Source organism: Diadema antillarum, unplaced genomic scaffold (assembly GCF_040938485.1).
Source record: "Diadema antillarum isolate AM-2024a unplaced genomic scaffold, OU_Dant_1.0 seq00001124_RagTag, whole genome shotgun sequence".
Taxonomy (NCBI): domain Eukaryota; kingdom Metazoa; phylum Echinodermata; class Echinoidea; order Diadematoida; family Diadematidae; genus Diadema; species Diadema antillarum.
Window position 1 is genome coordinate 594,660 of NW_027271938.1, and position 19,102 is coordinate 613,761.

Sequence of the window (19,102 nt, forward strand, 5' to 3'; positions counted from 1 at the left end):
GAACTCCTAAATAAGTATCCAAAGTTCGCTTCAACAAGTAAATATTAAGCTGAGACAAAAAAAAAGTCAGATATGGTGACATACTAAAGATGAAGCGTCATACCGAGGAACTGAAGGCCATCGAGGATTAGGAGTGACACATCCCTGACAGTCTCCCACGTGCGGCTTACTGCTTCCCAATTCGCCGCTGTCGTCACTATGACGTCAGCAGATTGGATTGACCTTTCGTCTGAGATACAGTCCCCGTTCAAAATACGTACTCTGTGAAGAAAATCGATGAAACAATGATATACCCGATGTCTCCAGAGCGAGCATAATGTGCTGAAAGGAAGACGGTGATACCTTAACCCTAAAATTGCCAACCATATATTGGGCAATAGAACAGTGGAAACTCTAAATAGTGTAAAATTGTCACTAAAAAGTATGAAAAGATAACAGCAATATCATTTACCTACATTTCATGAAATTTAATACTCATAATTATAATTATGACAATTGTGGATTGGTTGAGAAATGCCAAACAAAAAACAACAAATAAACAAACGAACAAACAACCCCGCAACAGTACCTAGAATTTTTAAATCTTTTTTAGCCTTTGTCTAGATTGTACAAAGTCCCAACGACTGAAATACAGAGGATGACAACGAGGACGACTATGATGATGACGTAATTTTTTTTTTTTTAAATCTGGGGGGAGGGTTTTCAAAGAAGATGCTGACAATGTGGAAAGTTTAGGGACGAGGGACGACAGGCGAAAAACGATCCTGAAGATCGGGTTATAATAGCATCAATAGTTTCGGGTGGTAGAAGGAGATAGGGCAGTGCTCTGTGACAGGACTTACTTTTTGCCGAGTTTCTCCCCAAATCTTGACTTCCAGTCGGTGAACCGTCTGACAGCCAACGCTCGTACAGGAGCGATGTACGCTACCTGATTGTTAATGACATGGCAAACAAAGACACTGTACATGACCACTCTGAATGAGAAATACACTTGGTATAATACAACAGCACACTAAAGAAGTTGTTATAGTGGAGCTGTTCTAAATCAATTATGTCAAAGATAGTGCTATTGGCATAGCAGTGGCGGATCCGGGGTGCACCGGGCATGTGCTTCCCTTTATTTATTAATTTTTTTGAATAAAAGAAATACACACAAAAAAAAAAAAACACAATGAAAGGGGCGTGCTTTTTTGAAGAAACCATTCTTGTCACTACCGATTGTGCCTGATGATGAAACCCGGAAGTGCCACGAGAAAATACCTTCGTTGTCTGAGAGGTACTTTACAAAATGGAAATAAATGGAATGAGCATTTATGTAACGATGCTAAAAAAACAGACTGAACGTGTTTATGGTTCGACGTTATTGGATGAGTATTTTACTCAGTTTGGAGTAGTGACATTAGAGGCATAGCACATCCTACCTTGGACCATGGTTCTGTTTTGAACAATGCAAGCATGGCGAGTTCGGCCGCCACGATTTTGCCGGAGTAACTCGGGGCGCCAAGTAGAACGTTACCGTCACTGCCATTGGTGTTGACTTGGTTAAAGACACTTTGCTGTGGACCAACGGAAACTAATTGTTAGTCATTTTTCTCTTCTTTTTTTTTTTTGGGGGGGGGGGGGCTGGGGAACAAGTGGTCCCTTTCATAACAATTACATTATCAATGCAATGTTGTATAGTAATGTGTTGAGCGCTGTCAAATCTTAAACAAAGCAATAACAAAAATATCGGTTCAAATCCATCCGAGCGGAAGATTATAGACAAAATATTTTACTGCATTACCAACTTCATCTCGCTTGACCCATCTGTATAAAATAATAATAAGAACATCAAGCAAAGCAAAGTGTTTCAGGTTGAACTGAAGAGGCCACCTGATTGCAAAGAACCACAATGAAAACACTAGGTATAAAGGTAGCTGTGGTAGCAATATATATTAGTGTTACAGTATAATGACCATTGTAATTTTGAATTCGTTTTCCTCTTTCTTGCTATCAAAGTGGCTCTGTATTTCAAGTCGTAACTCGTTGCCATTTTTATAGCGCAGATGATTAACCGAAATAAACAATGAGTTTACCTGAATGGCGTTGAAGTGATGAAAGTCAAACAGCTTCTCTAACTCAGAGTCCAAGAGTTCAGTGATGGCATTTCTAGCAGGTTCTGCGCATGAAATGTCTAAAAAGTTATATTTGAATATAAATATTTGAATGTCAGTATTAATGACAACATAAACAATCAAATCACAAATATATAAAAAATCTCTAAAATAATATTTTTACGTCAACATTTTTAAAACTTTGACTTCCACTATACGAACAGATGGACATGTAACATCATTCTTGTAACTTGCCGGAAAATAAATTCTTGCACATGTAGGGCCTACTCCTCCTCCCCCCCCCCCTCTTTCAGAAGAGTGCTGGTTGGTGTTTATTTTGTCTTTTTCTGTTATATTAATTGAAGTGACCACATTATGTGTTCAGTTGTAAATTTGCCTCCCCATCTCCTTCCAGTTATTAGTACCGTTTTCCGGTTAAATAGAATCTTCGCTTTTGTATTTCTTGATCTTTCTGTAACTGTATTTTGATTGCGAAATTTACCAAATACAGTCAAACCTGTCTCAGCGACTACCCGTCTGAAGCGGCCACCTGCCTATATACGACCACTGAAAACAATTCCCTCCGAAATAAAAAGCATGTTAAAGAACCTGTCTCTAGCGGCCAACTGTCTATAACGGCCACCTTTTTGTCTCCATTGGGAGACAGGTTTGACTGTACAGGGAAATTAGACATATTTGGATTATAGGTTTAAGACAAAATGAGTGCTAAGTCCCTGCGAAGGGCTTTTCATTCCGACTATAGATGATATTTCGGAGTTAGGTAAACTCCAAAGGTTAATCTACATTCAGTCATTGCAGAACGTCACTGTACCTGAGTAGAATTCATTTGTGGAAGGCAACAGAAAGTCATCCAGACGCACTGAAACCTCAGCTTCCACTCCCAGCCAGTCCTCGGATATCGCCCGCACGGTGTACACAACATCTCGATCACATGGGAGACGAACAATGAAGAACAAATCTTGCGGCTCCTTTGCTTCAACCTTTGAAGATTTGAGAGAAATGTTTTGGAACCTAGGGTAATGTCAGGATAAATGTTAAGATCTTCTTTTTTTTTTTCTTCCAGAGTGAATCTTGAGTTTTTTGCTCTGTATTTTGTTCTCTCTCTGCTTTGAATTCATTCAATTACTGAATGGTCGGAGTACCAGAAGAGGAATAGGCCTAAGAATACAGGCAGAAAGATTAGGGGCTTGTTTCATCAAAAGTTTAACCTGGGAAAAACTCTGGTAAGAACTGAAAATTCAGGTTCGTATGATGCTGCCATTGACTTTAACATAGGACAAAAACTCTGTGAAGAATCAACCTGAGTTTTTCTCGGGTAAAAATTTTCATGCAACAGGCCTCAGAAAGTAATTTGAGAGTGGAAATGTGAAAATGAAGACGATTCAAACTGAAGTCATGAATTGCTCCAAGCACAATGTATAGTTGAGTGTCCAACACATCGACACTCTGTAGGCCTACCAATGTTTTTTCTATCCAGGAATTCAATAAAGGGGAGGCGCCTTTACAAAATTAAAGAAAGTGCACGCCCCCCCCTCCATTTGTTTTCTTTGTATTTCTTTTGTTTTAACAAAATATAAAGAGGGGTGCGCGCCCGGTACGCCCCCTCTGAATCCACCACTGCTTAAAATATCTCACAATTTGCCTGAAATTTTACTCACACGTAAAGAAAATACTCTGAATTCACAAGCGCGCATTAAAAATGTGATTTGCGGCACACGCTCAAGATAACTGCTTCGAATGCGTGGGTTGTTATTTTGACGCACTCAGTTGAGCCGTAATTTTGAAACCAACACCCCTACCCTCTATTGACAATACGTGTTAATTGCACGTAATGCTTTTCCAACGTGCATTTATTGTGTACGGTATCATTGTTTTGCTGTTGATCCTGTTTATTATCAGGTGTGGGTTTTTTAAAGTAATATTTGAACATCAACAAATCCCCAGTGAAGAATGCAAAACCACTGCGCGTAGTCTCATTAGAAAGTTCATTCTTTATGCGCAATGCTATAAATTGAGGAGTGACGGTTTCAATGTACAGTGTCTATGTGTTGGACACCTAATATACTTTCATACCTGTCTCTTTGTGATACTGAAGTATTCGTAGTGGTGGAGTACATCCATACTGCTATCTTCCACCCAAATCCACCAGTGTTCCGAACCACAGACGTGATTCCAGTCCTTCCAAATGAAATCTGGAGTCACCTTCACACAAATCCGCAGCGTGTAGTGATCCAGCGGCTGGAGGGAGACATCTAGGCTAACGAAAGGTAGTTGGCGCGCTATGTCCTGAACCCGAAGACCACATCTGCGTTTTTCATCCTTACTTATCTTCTTATTGTTGTTGTACACAATGTCACCTAAAGAGATACATGGACACGATAAACTGACAAGCTACAAGGAAAATCAAATAATCATTTTTTAATCTCTATCTTCAGTGTCTTGTCAGAAAAAAAAAATGTTTGGAAGTGTTCGTAGGAGTTCGTGTGTCTTAAAGAATATGTTCGTGCATGAAGGAGAGTGATAATGTCCCGGATTTAATGATCAGTTTATAATTGAGGGCTTACCTGTGTAGTGAATTGAGCATTAACGTTCCCTTAGTTTTTGTACGATTTTAAAATCACGTTTGGTACTAAATCATAAAGAGCAGGTACATGTACTTTTAAAGCACTCCCACGCTAGAATTGATCACTTATTGTGTCTTATATGTCAGGCAATAGACATTGATAGAGGGAGAAAAAAAACAGCGAAAAGTGTCCTTCGCTCACCAAACGTGAGATTTTAAATTCTGTGACAATTTGTTATTCATTTTTTTTTTCATTCATGACAACCTGAGATAAAGCACGCTGTGCATAATTACAAAGTCAAAGGAAAAGAAATATTCCCTGGAAGGCAGTGGTGAAGGTTTTCCTGGATACGTCCTTAATCAATTTCTTGGCAAGCAATTCAAATAGATCCAAATCAACCCTTGAAAAAAATGATCAAAGAAACAAAGAAACAAACCTTCAAATCAATCTGTGACACACTCATCAAAGTTAATAGCATGAATAGAGATCAGGATAAAAGACAAATTGAAAGAAAGACCAATGTAGCACATCTGTGAGTTGACCGAATGTATCTTATCAATAATTTTTTAAGCATCATATCCATTTCTTTTTACATCCATTCCATGAACCTACATCAGGCTGTTGTTCTGCGCTGAACTTGCGCTGTGATTATGAAATAATACTGATGATAATTATTGTTGACATTCTAAAGGCATGCCATGTACCTATTGCAAGTGGGTCCATCTTCTTCAGGTCTTCTGCGGTAATGTGCGGAGCAGAGGCTATAACGTGGTGGCACTCCCAGGAATGAAATTGGCTGAGCGGGTTCTCCTTGGGCCATATTCGCTGATCCACGGCCTTTGCATACTTCAGAACCTGATCAGCCATGTGAGGGCGTTCTGCATCCAGGGCCATTTCAAAGAGCGCCCGCATGAGGCGAGCTGCATTCTACAGAACAGAAAAGCACATCACGTGCCAAGTCTTCATGTAGGTAGGTGACACTTTTTGAACAAAAGTCTGTTAAAGAGCAGCTGCTGATTCCCATATTGCCGGCAAAGCACGCTTTATATGTTCTCGAATTCGTTATGTAAGATTAACTCCGACTTTGCTGTTTTGTTTTTACGGCTACACCAACACTGGCCTGTAATGCTAAGTTTGCTTCCTATTATGTAATCTCATCAAGAGAGCAAATTAATGGAGAAGATAATATGAAATGGAGAACAAAATTATTCCTTCAAGATATGCACCTGCATAAACTTTGATATAAATGGCTGCTATTTATAAGTTTTCTTACCTGTGCTACGTTGTTCATATCGGAGACCAATGAAAAAGCTTTCGGTTTAACGCGCGAGATGTACGCCTGCAAAAGGATGTTGACCTTTGCAGTTCCCGACTCGATTGGCTTGGCGTAACTCACGTATACTTCACAGTATCGTTCATCCAAGGTTTCCAGTTCGTCTTTCTCCTCCTTGCGAACCTGTCTCATAAAGGCAATTCGTAGTTGATGCATATTCGTTCATTATGTCCTTGTGGTTGTTTTTCATGCCAAAAAAAAAATAATAATAACAATCTGCTTGTGGACAAGTATTTCAATTCTAATAGAACAAACCTCTCCAAGACCAAATTTCTAACAAAGGAACAATTATTGACGAAACATTTTTTTCAAAAAAAAAACATTCTTTACCCAATACACAGGAAAAGAACATGTATCTATACAATATAGATATTCAAAGGAAACGAAATGGGAAATGTTTGTTTTCTCACTTCTTTTAACGTGAATTTCAGGCGTGATGTGGTCAAGTATTTATAGTTTCACCATTATCGTAAAGCAGTTTCACTTTCAATGAAATTATCGTGTTTTGACTTTATTTGACATCGAAGCAAGACGAGGAAAAAAAAAAGAGAAAAAAATGCCGGGTGTTAAAAGACCACCGAAGTCCTACCTTGACTTGTTTAAACTCATGCGCCCCACTTATCATGGGGAATATCTCCTCCTCGTCTCGACAAATGGGGATCTTTTCGTTGAAGTGTTGGATGGTCTGCCACGTGACATACAGGTGGCTCGCGATACGTCCGATCTCAGTGTACTCGAAGGATCTGGAACTCACGTCAGTCTTTACCATCTTAGCCCTCTGGAGCAGGCGCGCAGATGTGGTCACCAGTTTTTCGAGAACGTTCTGGAAGTTTCGATCATCCTGTAAATAACGTAAGGGAAAGAAGCAGCTCTAAGTAATATCAAGCGCCTTCAAGCTCCGCGCCGTTTTCAAAGATTAATACACTTGGTGGTTGATTGTTATTCAGTCAGGTATGCTGGAGTTTATTTACTCATCTCATTTTTTTTTTCAAATCATTTATCTCGTTTATAAGAGGAAATCATCCATACAAAACTCAAGCCCCGTTTAAACAGAGCCTTTCAAACTAGAGTTGCGCGACAACTGCATGCAGGTAGCGTCCGGGTAGTATTTTTTGTTTTAACCCTGTCTGTTGAAACGGTCCCCGCAAAATGTTGCTCAGATGCTGTCGCGGTAACTAGGACCCCGTTTACAGTGCGAGGCTCGGCCGAGACCACCTCCAGAGCGTGGCCAAATGCGCGGCCAATTTTGGCCCCGCATTTGGCCTTTTGCGCGTTTACACTGAAATTAAGGCGGGCTCGGCCGTGGCCGAGCCTCGCGCTGTAAACGGGGTCTCTATGCCAAATTCTATCCTACCCAGCAATGGTAGCGTAACGCAACATTATCCTGACATTACCGCGCCATTATCCCGACATCCCTTCAATGAAAACGCAACGGCGGTAACATCCCTTTGATACACTCAACACGCATGCTCAATATTGCAGAGAATGATTGACACGCCGCCAACGCGCCGATCACGTGCAATAGTTTTTTCACATAATGATCTTTATGCAGGTGAGATGAGTGATTGTAACCACGCTATGTTTACCAACACGACCGCCTCCCAAGATGTGATGCACAATCTAGAACAACAGGTGGCGCCGGCCGGTGGGCGGGGTATATTGTAGTCGCATCTGTGGACACACCGCCTTTGTGGAAACCTACCCGGAGAAGGGTTTTCGGTCTGTGTCTGTACCCCGCACTCTCTCCTGCTATTTTGCATGGAATTTTGGCGAAACGGTATAGTATTATGAAAGATGTAATAGCCATAAGAATAATTACGATTACAATATGGGAAAAACAACAAAAGAGAATGTATTTGCCAAGTGCGAGTGTGCACTATTTCTAAATGACAGTATACAGAAAACACTACATCTTGATTAAAGGCGTTATCATTTTAGTACTTAAACAGGCGAACATGGCCTATTTGAAGACGTGAATTCAGTTAAGTTAATGAAGTGAGAATGGCGACTACCTATGCTGCAATCTGCAAATTTTGATGATAAAACTATAACCCATATGGTTTACCATGACTTCAGCTTGTCTAAGACCGTACGCCTTCGGGTTGAGTCTCATTCGAATGTAGAGGTAAGTGTATCTCAGCCAGCGCAGAGCCTCCTCCGTGTTGCTGACTGTACCAAGCACAATCTGTAGCATGGGAAACAATAACAAATGTCACAGCTAAAACGAAATCTCGCCACGGCAACGGATGTTAGTTCTTTAACATCTTTTCTTGAATGTTGTTAAAGAGTTACATTTTTAAGCACAACGCTGCTAGTTATAATGCACAAACATAATCGTATAAAAGTGCTCTGTATAAAAAATGTGATTTTGACATTGCATCTATGCAATATATTAAGGAAGGTCAATTCTCTTTTTTTTTGGGGGGGGGGGAAGGATTGATTACTAGTAAGCAAGTGATACAGAGGGAAGTGAAATCAAGAAAAAAACGGCAACTAAAAACACCAAAGCCTTACAGATATTTCTGTCATAGCCGCCATAGTCTTGATTTTGTGCGCCCATTGTGAATTAGTGGTAACTGTTAATGTTCATTGTACTATAGCACTATATAAGTTGTCCATGGAAATAGTGTCGCTTCGCGATACAGTCAAATCTGTCTTAGCGACCACCTGTTAATGCGGGTGGCTGCCGCCTACCGTATATGGCCACTAAAAACAATTTCCTCCGAGATAAAAAGCATGTTTAAGAACCTGTCTGTAACGGCCATCTGTCTATAACAGCCACCTGTTTATAACGGCTACTTTTTTCCGTCCCCCTTGGGTGGCCGGCCGCTACAGACAGGTTTGATTGCAGCTGAATAGATACATTACAGGGGTTGGCCTTGAGTCTTCATTGTTCTTTAAACTATCCGTATTTGATTTTGAAGGTATTGTATACAATTGGTGATCAATTCACCTCGGGGTCTTACCTCGGCATTGAGATTATCTGCCAGTTTCTCCTTAAACTGGCTCTCGATCGGATTTTGGGTCATGAGGAGCTTGAGGTAATGCGGCAGCTTAGAGTGAGATGTGATGATGTACCCTTCTCCGAAAGTATCAAACTGAGGCCGACCAGCTCTGCCGAAGATCTGAAGCACGTCCAAAATACCGACGTCTTCAAAGCGGGATGTGTCCGGGTTGTAAAACTTCGTGCCCTGAAAGTAAAAACATGATCACAGGGAAAATATCCAGTGACTTTAAATAATCTATGAAATTTAGTCTAAGTAAATGTTTGACTATTTCATTTGGGAAAGATATCATATCATAAAAAGGCAACTGTGATGGGAATAAGGGGAAGACGCACAAAGTCCTGTGGGTCAGTAGATTCGGTAGATAGTTACTCACAAGCTCACTGTCTTATTTTTTTGTAATAATTTTGAATGTTATGGAATATTAAAAAATAATGCTGGTAATACATGCACAATGTTTATTGCCAAATTGACTACTCTATCATGGAAAATGAAAATCGAATGTATGTGTTTCTTTGAAAGTGCTTTGAAATGACATTTATTGTCGGAATATACGGATATACGGAAAGTTCTAAACTCGGGTTCTGAATGCAGTTTTGAGGAGTCTATAAATTACATCTCAAACCCTTCAATTTTTTTTTTCAAATTTCCAAATTCAAATGAATTTATCAGGAATTTTCTGCATCGAATATATATTACAAATGAAATACAGTCATTTATCTTTGTTTACAAGACAATAGAACATACAGTGAGTACATCCGAATATAAAACTGAGAAATAACACGTGTACAGATTAAAGAAAATAATAGGAAAATACGTCAATTGGGAACCACTCGGGATAAAGTGAATCAAATGATCAGAATGAATTATGGCACATGTATTAGGAGTGTAAATGCAGAAGACTGTCGTCAAATAAGCATATAGCTTGAAAATACGACATCCTTGAAAGAGAAGAAAAAAAATGGGCAAAACATACATCTTGTATATTTATCGAAAAGAAAAGAAAAAGCAAGAAAAAGAAAGACAGTGACATTCTGGCATTACATTGCAACAACAAAAATTGTATAGACACTATATACAGAGAATGAGGTGAGTGAGGTGAGCGCTGGTGCAAGTGGAAGAGCCCAGCAGGCGCGCGATACTAGGTGCCTTTTTAAGATAGGAAAACTTGATATGTTTATTGAATAGTTTTGATGTAAGGAGACTGGGGGGGGGGGGTAGTATCAAAGCATTGAAAATTAATCTATTTAGTTTTGTTGGTTTTTTTTTGTTTTGTTACAAAGGTCAGATATCATCTAATTTCAGTAACTTGATAAAATGTACTTCTTCATGTTTGCTTTAAAAGAAAAACGAGATGTGCATGCTTTAATTTGTTCGGGAAGAGAATTCAATTTATCCGGTCCATGGTCTCGGATAGATCTATGAGCGACAAGTAGCTTCGGGTTATTTAGATGTATGTCATTGCAATGACGAGTGGGATAGGAGTGTACTCTCCTATTTCAGATGAAAGTATCATGGAAGAACGGTAGTAAATTCTTGATGTATTTGAATACAAAATGGCGGATTGATAAATATGAAAATCATTTACTTTTCATATTTTCAGTCGTTTAAATAGAGGATCGGTATAGGCTAAATAAGGTGAATGTGTACAGATTCGGACGCCTTTTTTTCTGCAAATGAAATATCAAATCAATTTTGGATTTGTTACAATTGCCCCATACGATATTACAATAATTGATATATGGCAGAACAAAAGCATTGTACAAGATTAGAAGAACGTTCTTTGTCAATATTGGTTTCAACCTACAAAGTATACCAACTGCTTTCGAAATCAAAGTACAGAGTTATATTATTTTATGAATATGTTCATTCCAAGTCAAAGTTGAATCCAGAATAACACCTAAGAACTTGGTGGATTTCTTTTCACTAACAAGTACACTGTCCATAAAATATCTATTTTGTGATTGGTACGGGATTGAGGACTCTTAAAGTGCATAAAACAGGTTTTATCAACGTTCCATGACATTGCACTTGAAACACAGAGATATCTTGGACAATTCGGTATTCAGAGTATTAATACGAGTATTTATACATTTGTTTGAATAAAATATATTTGTGTCGTCTGCAAATAATATCATATGAAGAAGATGTGATGAATTAATAATACCATTTATATATATATATATATATATATATATATATATATATATATATATTTATTTATTTATACAGGTATATATATATATATATATATATATACATATATATATATATTTAAAAAAGATAGGTCCGAGGATTGAAACTTGGGGCACGCCACAGTTAATATCGGAATAAGAAGAAGTTTTAGACTGAAACAAAACAAATTGGTTACGATTAAAAAGATAACTTTTAAGCCATGAAAGAACTATAACTCTTATACCTAATTTTGATAAATTGTAAATCAAAATTTGATGATCAATTGTATCAAAAGCTGTGCTTAAATAAAAAATAATCCAATTATATGTTCTTTGTTAGACAAAGTATTATCTCATCACGTGATCATATTAAAGCGTACTCAGTTGAGTAGCCCTTCCTAAAACCAAATTGATTCGGATCAAGAAGACTGTTAAGAAGATTGTTATCAATAAGAAATTTATATAAACGATCATAAACTAATTTTTCAAGAATTTTAGCTAAAACGGGAGGCAACGAAATGGGGCGATAACTTTTTACTTCGCCAGGATCATCTTTTTTTTAAATATAGACATTCAAATGGATCATGTACAGGCTACTTTCCCCCGTATGCCATTCATTAGTCAGGCTTACATACAATAACGCGTTACCATCCACGAATTATTCTTCATGCCGAGCTTTCGAGTTCCGTGTACCTTGATAATGACGGCATGGGCAGGGAGGTTCACACCCCAGGCCAAGGTGGTAGTGCAGCACAGAACTCGGATCAGTCCAGCAGCGAAGTACTTCTCTACGAAGTTCCGACCCGGCCTCGAGATACCGGCGTGATGGACGGCGAACCCCTGGGGCACCAAGTCCGCCAGAATCTTGTCATGGAGCCGCTCCAGCTAGGTGACATTGAATAATAAACACACGATCCGTCATCACCTGCGCTCAGTTGCGCTCATTGCATGCTGTATATGACGTGTTCGCTATTCATCAGTGACCTTTCTTAATAGCGATCACCTGTCGTGTACTGCAACTACATCAATTCCCTCTGAGATGAAAAGCATCTTAAAGAACCTTTCTATAGCGGCCACCTGTCTATAACGGCCACTTTTATTGTCTCCCTTCGATGGCCGCTATAGACAGGTTTGACTGTACAGCTGTATATCAAAACTAAACCCATAGGCTTGTGACCTTTTTTTAAAACATACTGACAGCATGCAGCGACATACACATACCAGCACCAATATTAGACACTTTAGAGTGACAAACCGCTTCATATACATGCTGACTTCAAGGAAAGAGTATGGTTAATCAAAGTCACAGGATAGAAAAGTTTCATTCCATCTTAATATAGGACTCGTATGATACCTATAATTTTCATATCCTTTCATGAAAATAAAAATATCGCTCGAGTAATATAAACAGGTCAGAAAAGAATTAAAAAAGTTGATATCGAAAATTCGTTGTAATTGTACGGTCTTCAATCCTATAGTAAGAAAGATCTTCGTTTTCGGATATCTGTAATTTAACTTTTTGTTTTACACGAATGAGATATACATAAGTTGTATATATATATATATATATACACTGTTGGTCAAAAAGGTGGAATAATTTTGTTTTGAATAAAAGTCAACCGTTTTGTTCGCATTGAAAAGGCTGTCTGTAGACGATCTGGCATGTTATTGATTACGTAATGTCACCCCCATTATTCAGGTGATATTTGAACATGAGGAATGTGTTACTACGTGACGAAGTTACCTTGTGCAGTCTATAAAGCCATGTGCAGTTGAAATATTGCTTTTTTTTTTTGCTGATTTTGCACCGCGTAGAGAAGGCTTATTTTTTCCAAGTTCCCTGTACTGTGTGCATTAAAAATCGGTTCAGAATCCCCCTAGACTAGGCCTGGTCCAATGCTGACGGCAATGCGCGAGAGAGTGATAGCGCTTAGGCATGAGGGCTACAAGCAGTCTCATATAGGAGAAATCCTTTGGATTTCACAGGGTACAGTCTCCAAATTCTTAAGCGTCATTGTGAGAGAGGAAATGTACTGCCACGGAAATCACCAGGACGTCCCAGACTGATAACAAGTAGAGATGATCGCCAACTGTTGAATCTTAGCCGTAAAAACCGAAAGTTACCCTCGAGTCGTCTTCAACACTTGTGGAGGAGACATTATGGACTCAACGTCTCAAGATCAACAGTCAATCTCAGATTGATACAACATGGCTCCCGAGCACGATGATTGGTTTGATGTCCACGCCTGGCGGTTCACCAAGGGGTAGCTCGTCTCCTTTGGGTCAGGCAGCACAGGACGCTTCCACTGGGACATTGACAACACGTACGTTATCTTCATGGACGAGAGCCAGTTCATCCTTGACCGTAGAGATGAGAGACAGCGAGTTCGTCGGTTAGCTGGGGAAAGCCTTCGGGATTACTGTGTCTACGAGACAACCCAAGATGGAAGAGGCCCAGCGATGGTCTGGGCCGGAATCCATTACGGAGGAAAAACGCCACTAGTGGTACCGGCTGGCACCACTAGTGGCGTTTACTTATGTGGTGAACGCCGCTGTCTGCAGGGAGATATTGGAGTTCCACTGTCTTCCATATGAAAGACATGTGTGTGGATTCAATTTCCGACTGCAGAATGATAACGCTAGGCCGTACAGGACAGCTGTAGTTAGAGAATTCCTAGAGGTAGAGGGGGTTGAGCAGTTGCCATGGCCAGATTGTTCGCCAGATATGAATCCCATAGAACATGAATGGGATGCCCTAGGCCGAGCCATCAACGGCAGAGAGGTCATTCCTCAAAATCTGCAGGAGTTGGCAGCTGCGTTGAGGGAAGAGTGGGAAGCCATACCTGTCGACGTCATCGACAACCTGGTGGACAGCATGCCACAGCGCCTAGGCGCACTGATTCGTGCTAGGGGCGGATATACCCGGGGTGGACATACCCGAAATGTCCACCCCAATGTGAAATCTTAAGAATATTGACTCAATTTGATGTGAACTTGTCAATGAAATCACAAATCACCTTCCCCGTACTCGCACTATTTTAGCAAAGAAAACAATGATGTTTACTGGACCCAGATACTGGAATGACCTCCCTCAAGATATTACTTCTTCCTTATCCCTATTCACCTTTTAAACGCAAATTAAAACGGTTATTACTTGGTGGAGACACACTACCCGACTTTTAGAAACTTTTTTTTTAAAATACTCCCAGTACTTTGTCTTTGTCCGCAGCTCCAAGTTATACCGTTATATCACTCTTTTGTAAACACGGCGAAATGTGTACAGTCTCATGTGGTTCAATAGTTCGTTCTTGATATTGATTTTGCACTGGTACAATTCAAGTTGGTCAAGATAAACATGTCCGTTCTCCGTATAATTTCACGCCTACAGTTTCTACAAGCATCATTGCTTTTATGTAGGCCCCACCATATTTCTGACATTGACTTGTGATATCCTCAGATAACGACCATTTACATTTGTGTTTTTATATGTTTTTTTCTTTCTTTTCCAAACACAAGATATGGTTGTATATATTTTTTACTCTTGTTTTACAGTCAATCATTTTGTAATCCCATTACTGAGAAAGTGGAAATATGAAAAATAAACTTGAACTTGAACTTGAATTAAAATCAAGCGTGTAATGGCAACTACTTGTTGGCGCTATTAGTCTTTAATACATCAAGATGTTTATTGTACATTAATCAAATCACACAAACGCTTACACACACACAAACACACACACACACACACATATATATATATATATATATATATATATATATATAATTATGTTATAAGTGGATATCTACTCTCCTTTGAAATTTATGTTTGATGCTGGTGCTAGATTCGTAATCCTAGTTCGGGTTCGAGTTCGAATCATGTCTGGAGCAACAAAAAAACTAATGTTTCAGGCTCCCTTTATACCCTTCTGAAAACAGTGTGCAAATGTTGCGTACACTGACGGGGTAACCTACGCTGAAATATAACAATTTTTTATTATGTAATGCATAAGCCTACCTCTTTTTCAGCATCCTCGAATAATTCGTGCTTTTCTGTGCAAAAGAGCGGTGTAGATTCCCTTGCAAGCCTTCTTAACAGCTCATCCGCGGTTTCACGGGTGCCATTTCTTGAGAACACGAACACCAACACCTGTCGAAAACCAAAACAAACAAACAAACTGTTAAGCGAGGATAAAAACCTGTGACATCTTTAAACATTCATGTTGAATGTTTCGACTTCGATCTCAGGCAAACCATGAAGAAAATTTTGAGCAAACTTTCTCAAAATGTGCGGTCAGACTGGCAAAAGATCTAGAAGTTTAAGATCGCGAAGTTTGGGCCATTGGTACGCGCGCAAGAAAGAGTGCGCCGTCCGATGGTTAGTGATTGTGACGTAACAAAGCACACCTGTACATGACAATGGCCTCGCGCTTGGAAGACACCGCCCGCAAACAGATCGAGAAGTTTCGCGGGAAGTTTCGCGGGAAGTTTGCGGTCCCACTAGCAAAACTTCGAGATCTTAAAGATCGCAATCTTAAACTTTGCGATCTTCTGCCTCTCTGACCGCGCCTAATATGTCATTAACTTTATAGGGAAAACAGGCACATCCATTTTTGTTTAATTCACTGTAAATCCGACTAAAAATGAATTATTCATATTCAACCTTACCTCACCTTCGTCACTAATATCACTCAATCTATTTCCCTTATTTTGATACTTTTGATATACAGCCTTACTTAACATGACATTTGAAAGTTTGCATAATCACCATGAGGGGTTAATGAGAAATTTCACCAAACACAAGCATATTGACTTTTTGAGTGGCCCACATTTCTACAAGTTTGTCTTTCACGTGGACCTCTCTTTTCCAGTAACACAATTAGTTTGAATGAATTATAATTATGTTCATCGTTGTTACCTACATTATACCTTTTTCTCCTTGATCTTAAATATGCTATTGGAAATAAAATTTCATTTGAATTTGAATATCATCGAACGCAAGATTTTGATTGGTGGAAACGAAGGTTTCAGAAGGATTTCAAACCTAGCCTGCCATCCAACACGCGAGGAGTAGGGTACAATGATTTACTAATGTCAATGACGAATGCTTTAACCCCCCCCCCCCCACACACACACATACACTCAAAACAGACTAAAACATGGTTGACCAACCTGATGACCATTCTCTAACACCTCCTTCATCTTCTCGTAGCAAACGTCATTCATCAGATCTTTCTCTTTAATCTTTTTGAAATGCAAGTTCTTAACGCCGATGAAGGACTGCTGGAGCGGGACGGGACGAAATCGGGCATCAAAGAAAAAGAGCCCCTTGTCAAGGTTCACGTGGAGGAACTTCGCGACGTCCTTATAGTTTGGCAGGGTAGCCGACAGTCCAACGATGCGGACATTGGTTTCGTAGGCCTCGACCTCGATAGAAATAAATGATGAAATATATGAATACATTAATGTAATAGATAACTATGTTTGTGCATACATTATACATGGCTGGAGACAGCACTACTGCTAATGCGAGCGCGGTAAGTTGGACTACACAACTTTTAAGCATGTATTGTTTAATTTGCATTAGGTGAAATCCTATCCTTCTTTTAAGGGATTTACTACAAATTAATCAATTAATCAATAGCCACCAAGAGCATGAAATTATGACGTGCACGCATTTCTGTAGATATCGTATTCTGTTTAACGATGGAAGTGACGCTGATAGTCATTATAAATAAATAAACATAATATCATATTATATAAACTTATAGACTTGACGCGCTGATACATCTCGGGTTTTTTTGGAGTGCTTAGATGCTACCAGTACTCTGTAAAGATGTGAAATCTTAATGTGATCTGAAAACAACAGTTAGTAGGCCATTTCTAATCATTTGAGGGTGAATCTACGCAGGTTGAAAGATGGGGGGGGGGGGGATCCACCTCGCATCAATGACCATTCAAGAGCTGAGGCGACAACTTCCGTGATGCACTCCACTCTGAAGGCCGTGTCACACCTTTCCGGGCAAGCTTCGTGGGCTTGTTGCGAGGAGGAATTTTCCAGCACGCAGAATTTTCCGCGGGCGGACAAGAATGTTTGCGAGTTTCGCACTTGTTTCTTACCTACTAGACGTGTGCTTTTTACCTTCTACTTGCGTGCATTCCGTGTGACCTGCGTGAGAGCTTTGAAACCGATCCGTTTTCTGTTACGAGAGACTTACGTGTGCTGAGAAGTACCTGGGTTGGAGTTGCCTGCGAGGTGCTGCTGGTAAGAGTCACCTACTGGTGTTCTGCCTGTACCTCTGCGAGCGAACCCCCGCGACTCACTCGGAACAAGTTTTGAGCATGCTCAAGGCATTGTCATACCGTATATCTGGGGAAATTTTGCGACTTGACTTACGGAGAAACAAATTTGCTACCCGGAGCTCTCCGCAGTTGTTCCTCACCTGACAGTACCTAGCGCGTATCTCGTCTGTAGTTGCCCGGAGGTGCACACGCAAGTCCGATTTAACCGCAGCCAAATTTTGAGCATGATCAAAAGTTTTTCCGGGTGAGTCGCGGGGATGCCCGGAGAGGTCCACGCAGAACGCCAGTAGGACGCCCTTAGCGGCAGCACCTCGCAGGCAACTCCCACGCAGGTACTTCGCAGTCCCCGTACGCAGCAAAGATTATAGGGAGCTTTAGATTTTAGACGCGCGGAAGTTCAAAGGGAAAAAAACATGGTCTGAGCGTGCGCAGTAACTTAACGTGCGCTACTGCGCACGCTCAGACCATGTTTTTTTTTCCCCTTTGAACGTCCGCGCGTCTAAAATCTAAAGCTCCCTAATGACATTCTGTGGGACCTCTGCCATTCCTTCAGAGGAATTCCTTCACTGAGTTGTCAGCCCCCACGCGACTGGTACACAGGTCACACAGTATACCCGGAAGTAGAATTTAAGTAGAACGCGTCCGGGAAGTAAGACACAAGCACTGACTCGCCCAAATCCGCCCTCAGAAATTGTCCGGTACGCTGGAAAATCCCTACACGCTAAAAAGCCAACATAGCTTGCCCAGAAAAGTGTGACAGGGCCTAAACATGGATGAGGATAAAAAGATTTGCGTGCGCACCTCCGGGCGACTACGGGTGAGATACGTGCTAGGTACTGTCATGTGCGGGTCATCTGCGGGGACCTTCGGTTAGTAAAAATTGTTCTTCCCAAGTCGCACGCAAGGATTGCCCGGAAAGGTGTGACATGGCCTTTGGGACGTTATAGCGCTCAACGTAGGTATCGGGAAAATGACGTCTGTGGATTGCAACGCAAGCTACCTGAATGTATTAGGCCTAATCCCTATCCGTTGTCATTTTTCAAACGAACGTCACTCAGATTATTACCCCAATGCTAACACCAGTCATAGTCTAGGCGTTTATCATATCAAACGGAAGACAGATGTCTATATCCCAAATCGTCATCATTAGTATCTACTTAGCCTACCTGTCTCAGCGTTCGTGCGACCAGGCATTCGATGACGGCTCCCCTGTCTTCGTGCAGGAGATGAACCTCATCGATGATGAGGAGTTTGACCAGCTGGATGAGAGTGGCGTCGCCCGTGCTCTTCCGAGTGATGACGTCCCATTTCTCGGGAGTGACGACGAGCATCTGTAAAGATTGTAAGTTGACTATGAAATCGTACGCAATGCAACAAACCAGTTGGTTTCGGGTGTTATGCGTGTGGTGTGGATAATCCGTAAATGTTGAATGGTCGCGGTAATGTAACGAACGCTATTAAGGTTCTATATAAGGTTTAAGACCAGCCTGTGACTGCTACAAGACTGTTAGGGCTGTGAGTTAGCTCAGTCGGTAGCTCGTCTACCTCGCGATCCAAAGGACCCGGGTTCAATTCCCGCGTCCCACTGAGCAATATTGCGTGTAATCACTTA

The 19,102-nt window shown here is 40.5% G+C and overlaps 1 protein-coding gene across 1 annotated transcript in view; it reads right to left on the reverse strand.

Moving 5' to 3' along the window:
• LOC139743947 (activating signal cointegrator 1 complex subunit 3-like) overlaps window positions 1–19,102 on the reverse strand; it is a 40,799-nt gene that overhangs the window by 16,106 nt on the left and 5,591 nt on the right. The window contains exons 6-21 of the mRNA XM_071654414.1: window positions 18,657–18,821; window positions 16,360–16,614; window positions 15,206–15,337; window positions 11,884–12,075; window positions 8,978–9,202; window positions 8,024–8,196; window positions 7,598–7,682; window positions 6,601–6,852; window positions 5,952–6,134; window positions 5,383–5,605; window positions 4,188–4,471; window positions 2,926–3,094; window positions 2,076–2,158; window positions 1,422–1,556; window positions 843–928; window positions 104–261 (exon numbers count right to left, since the gene is read on the reverse strand). Of these exons, the coding sequence (XP_071510515.1) occupies window positions 104–261; window positions 843–928; window positions 1,422–1,556; window positions 2,076–2,158; window positions 2,926–3,094; window positions 4,188–4,471; window positions 5,383–5,605; window positions 5,952–6,134; window positions 6,601–6,852; window positions 7,598–7,682; window positions 8,024–8,196; window positions 8,978–9,202; window positions 11,884–12,075; window positions 15,206–15,337; window positions 16,360–16,614; window positions 18,657–18,821 (2,800 nt within the window). The remainder of the gene's footprint in view (window positions 1–103; window positions 262–842; window positions 929–1,421; window positions 1,557–2,075; window positions 2,159–2,925; window positions 3,095–4,187; window positions 4,472–5,382; window positions 5,606–5,951; window positions 6,135–6,600; window positions 6,853–7,597; window positions 7,683–8,023; window positions 8,197–8,977; window positions 9,203–11,883; window positions 12,076–15,205; window positions 15,338–16,359; window positions 16,615–18,656; window positions 18,822–19,102) is intronic.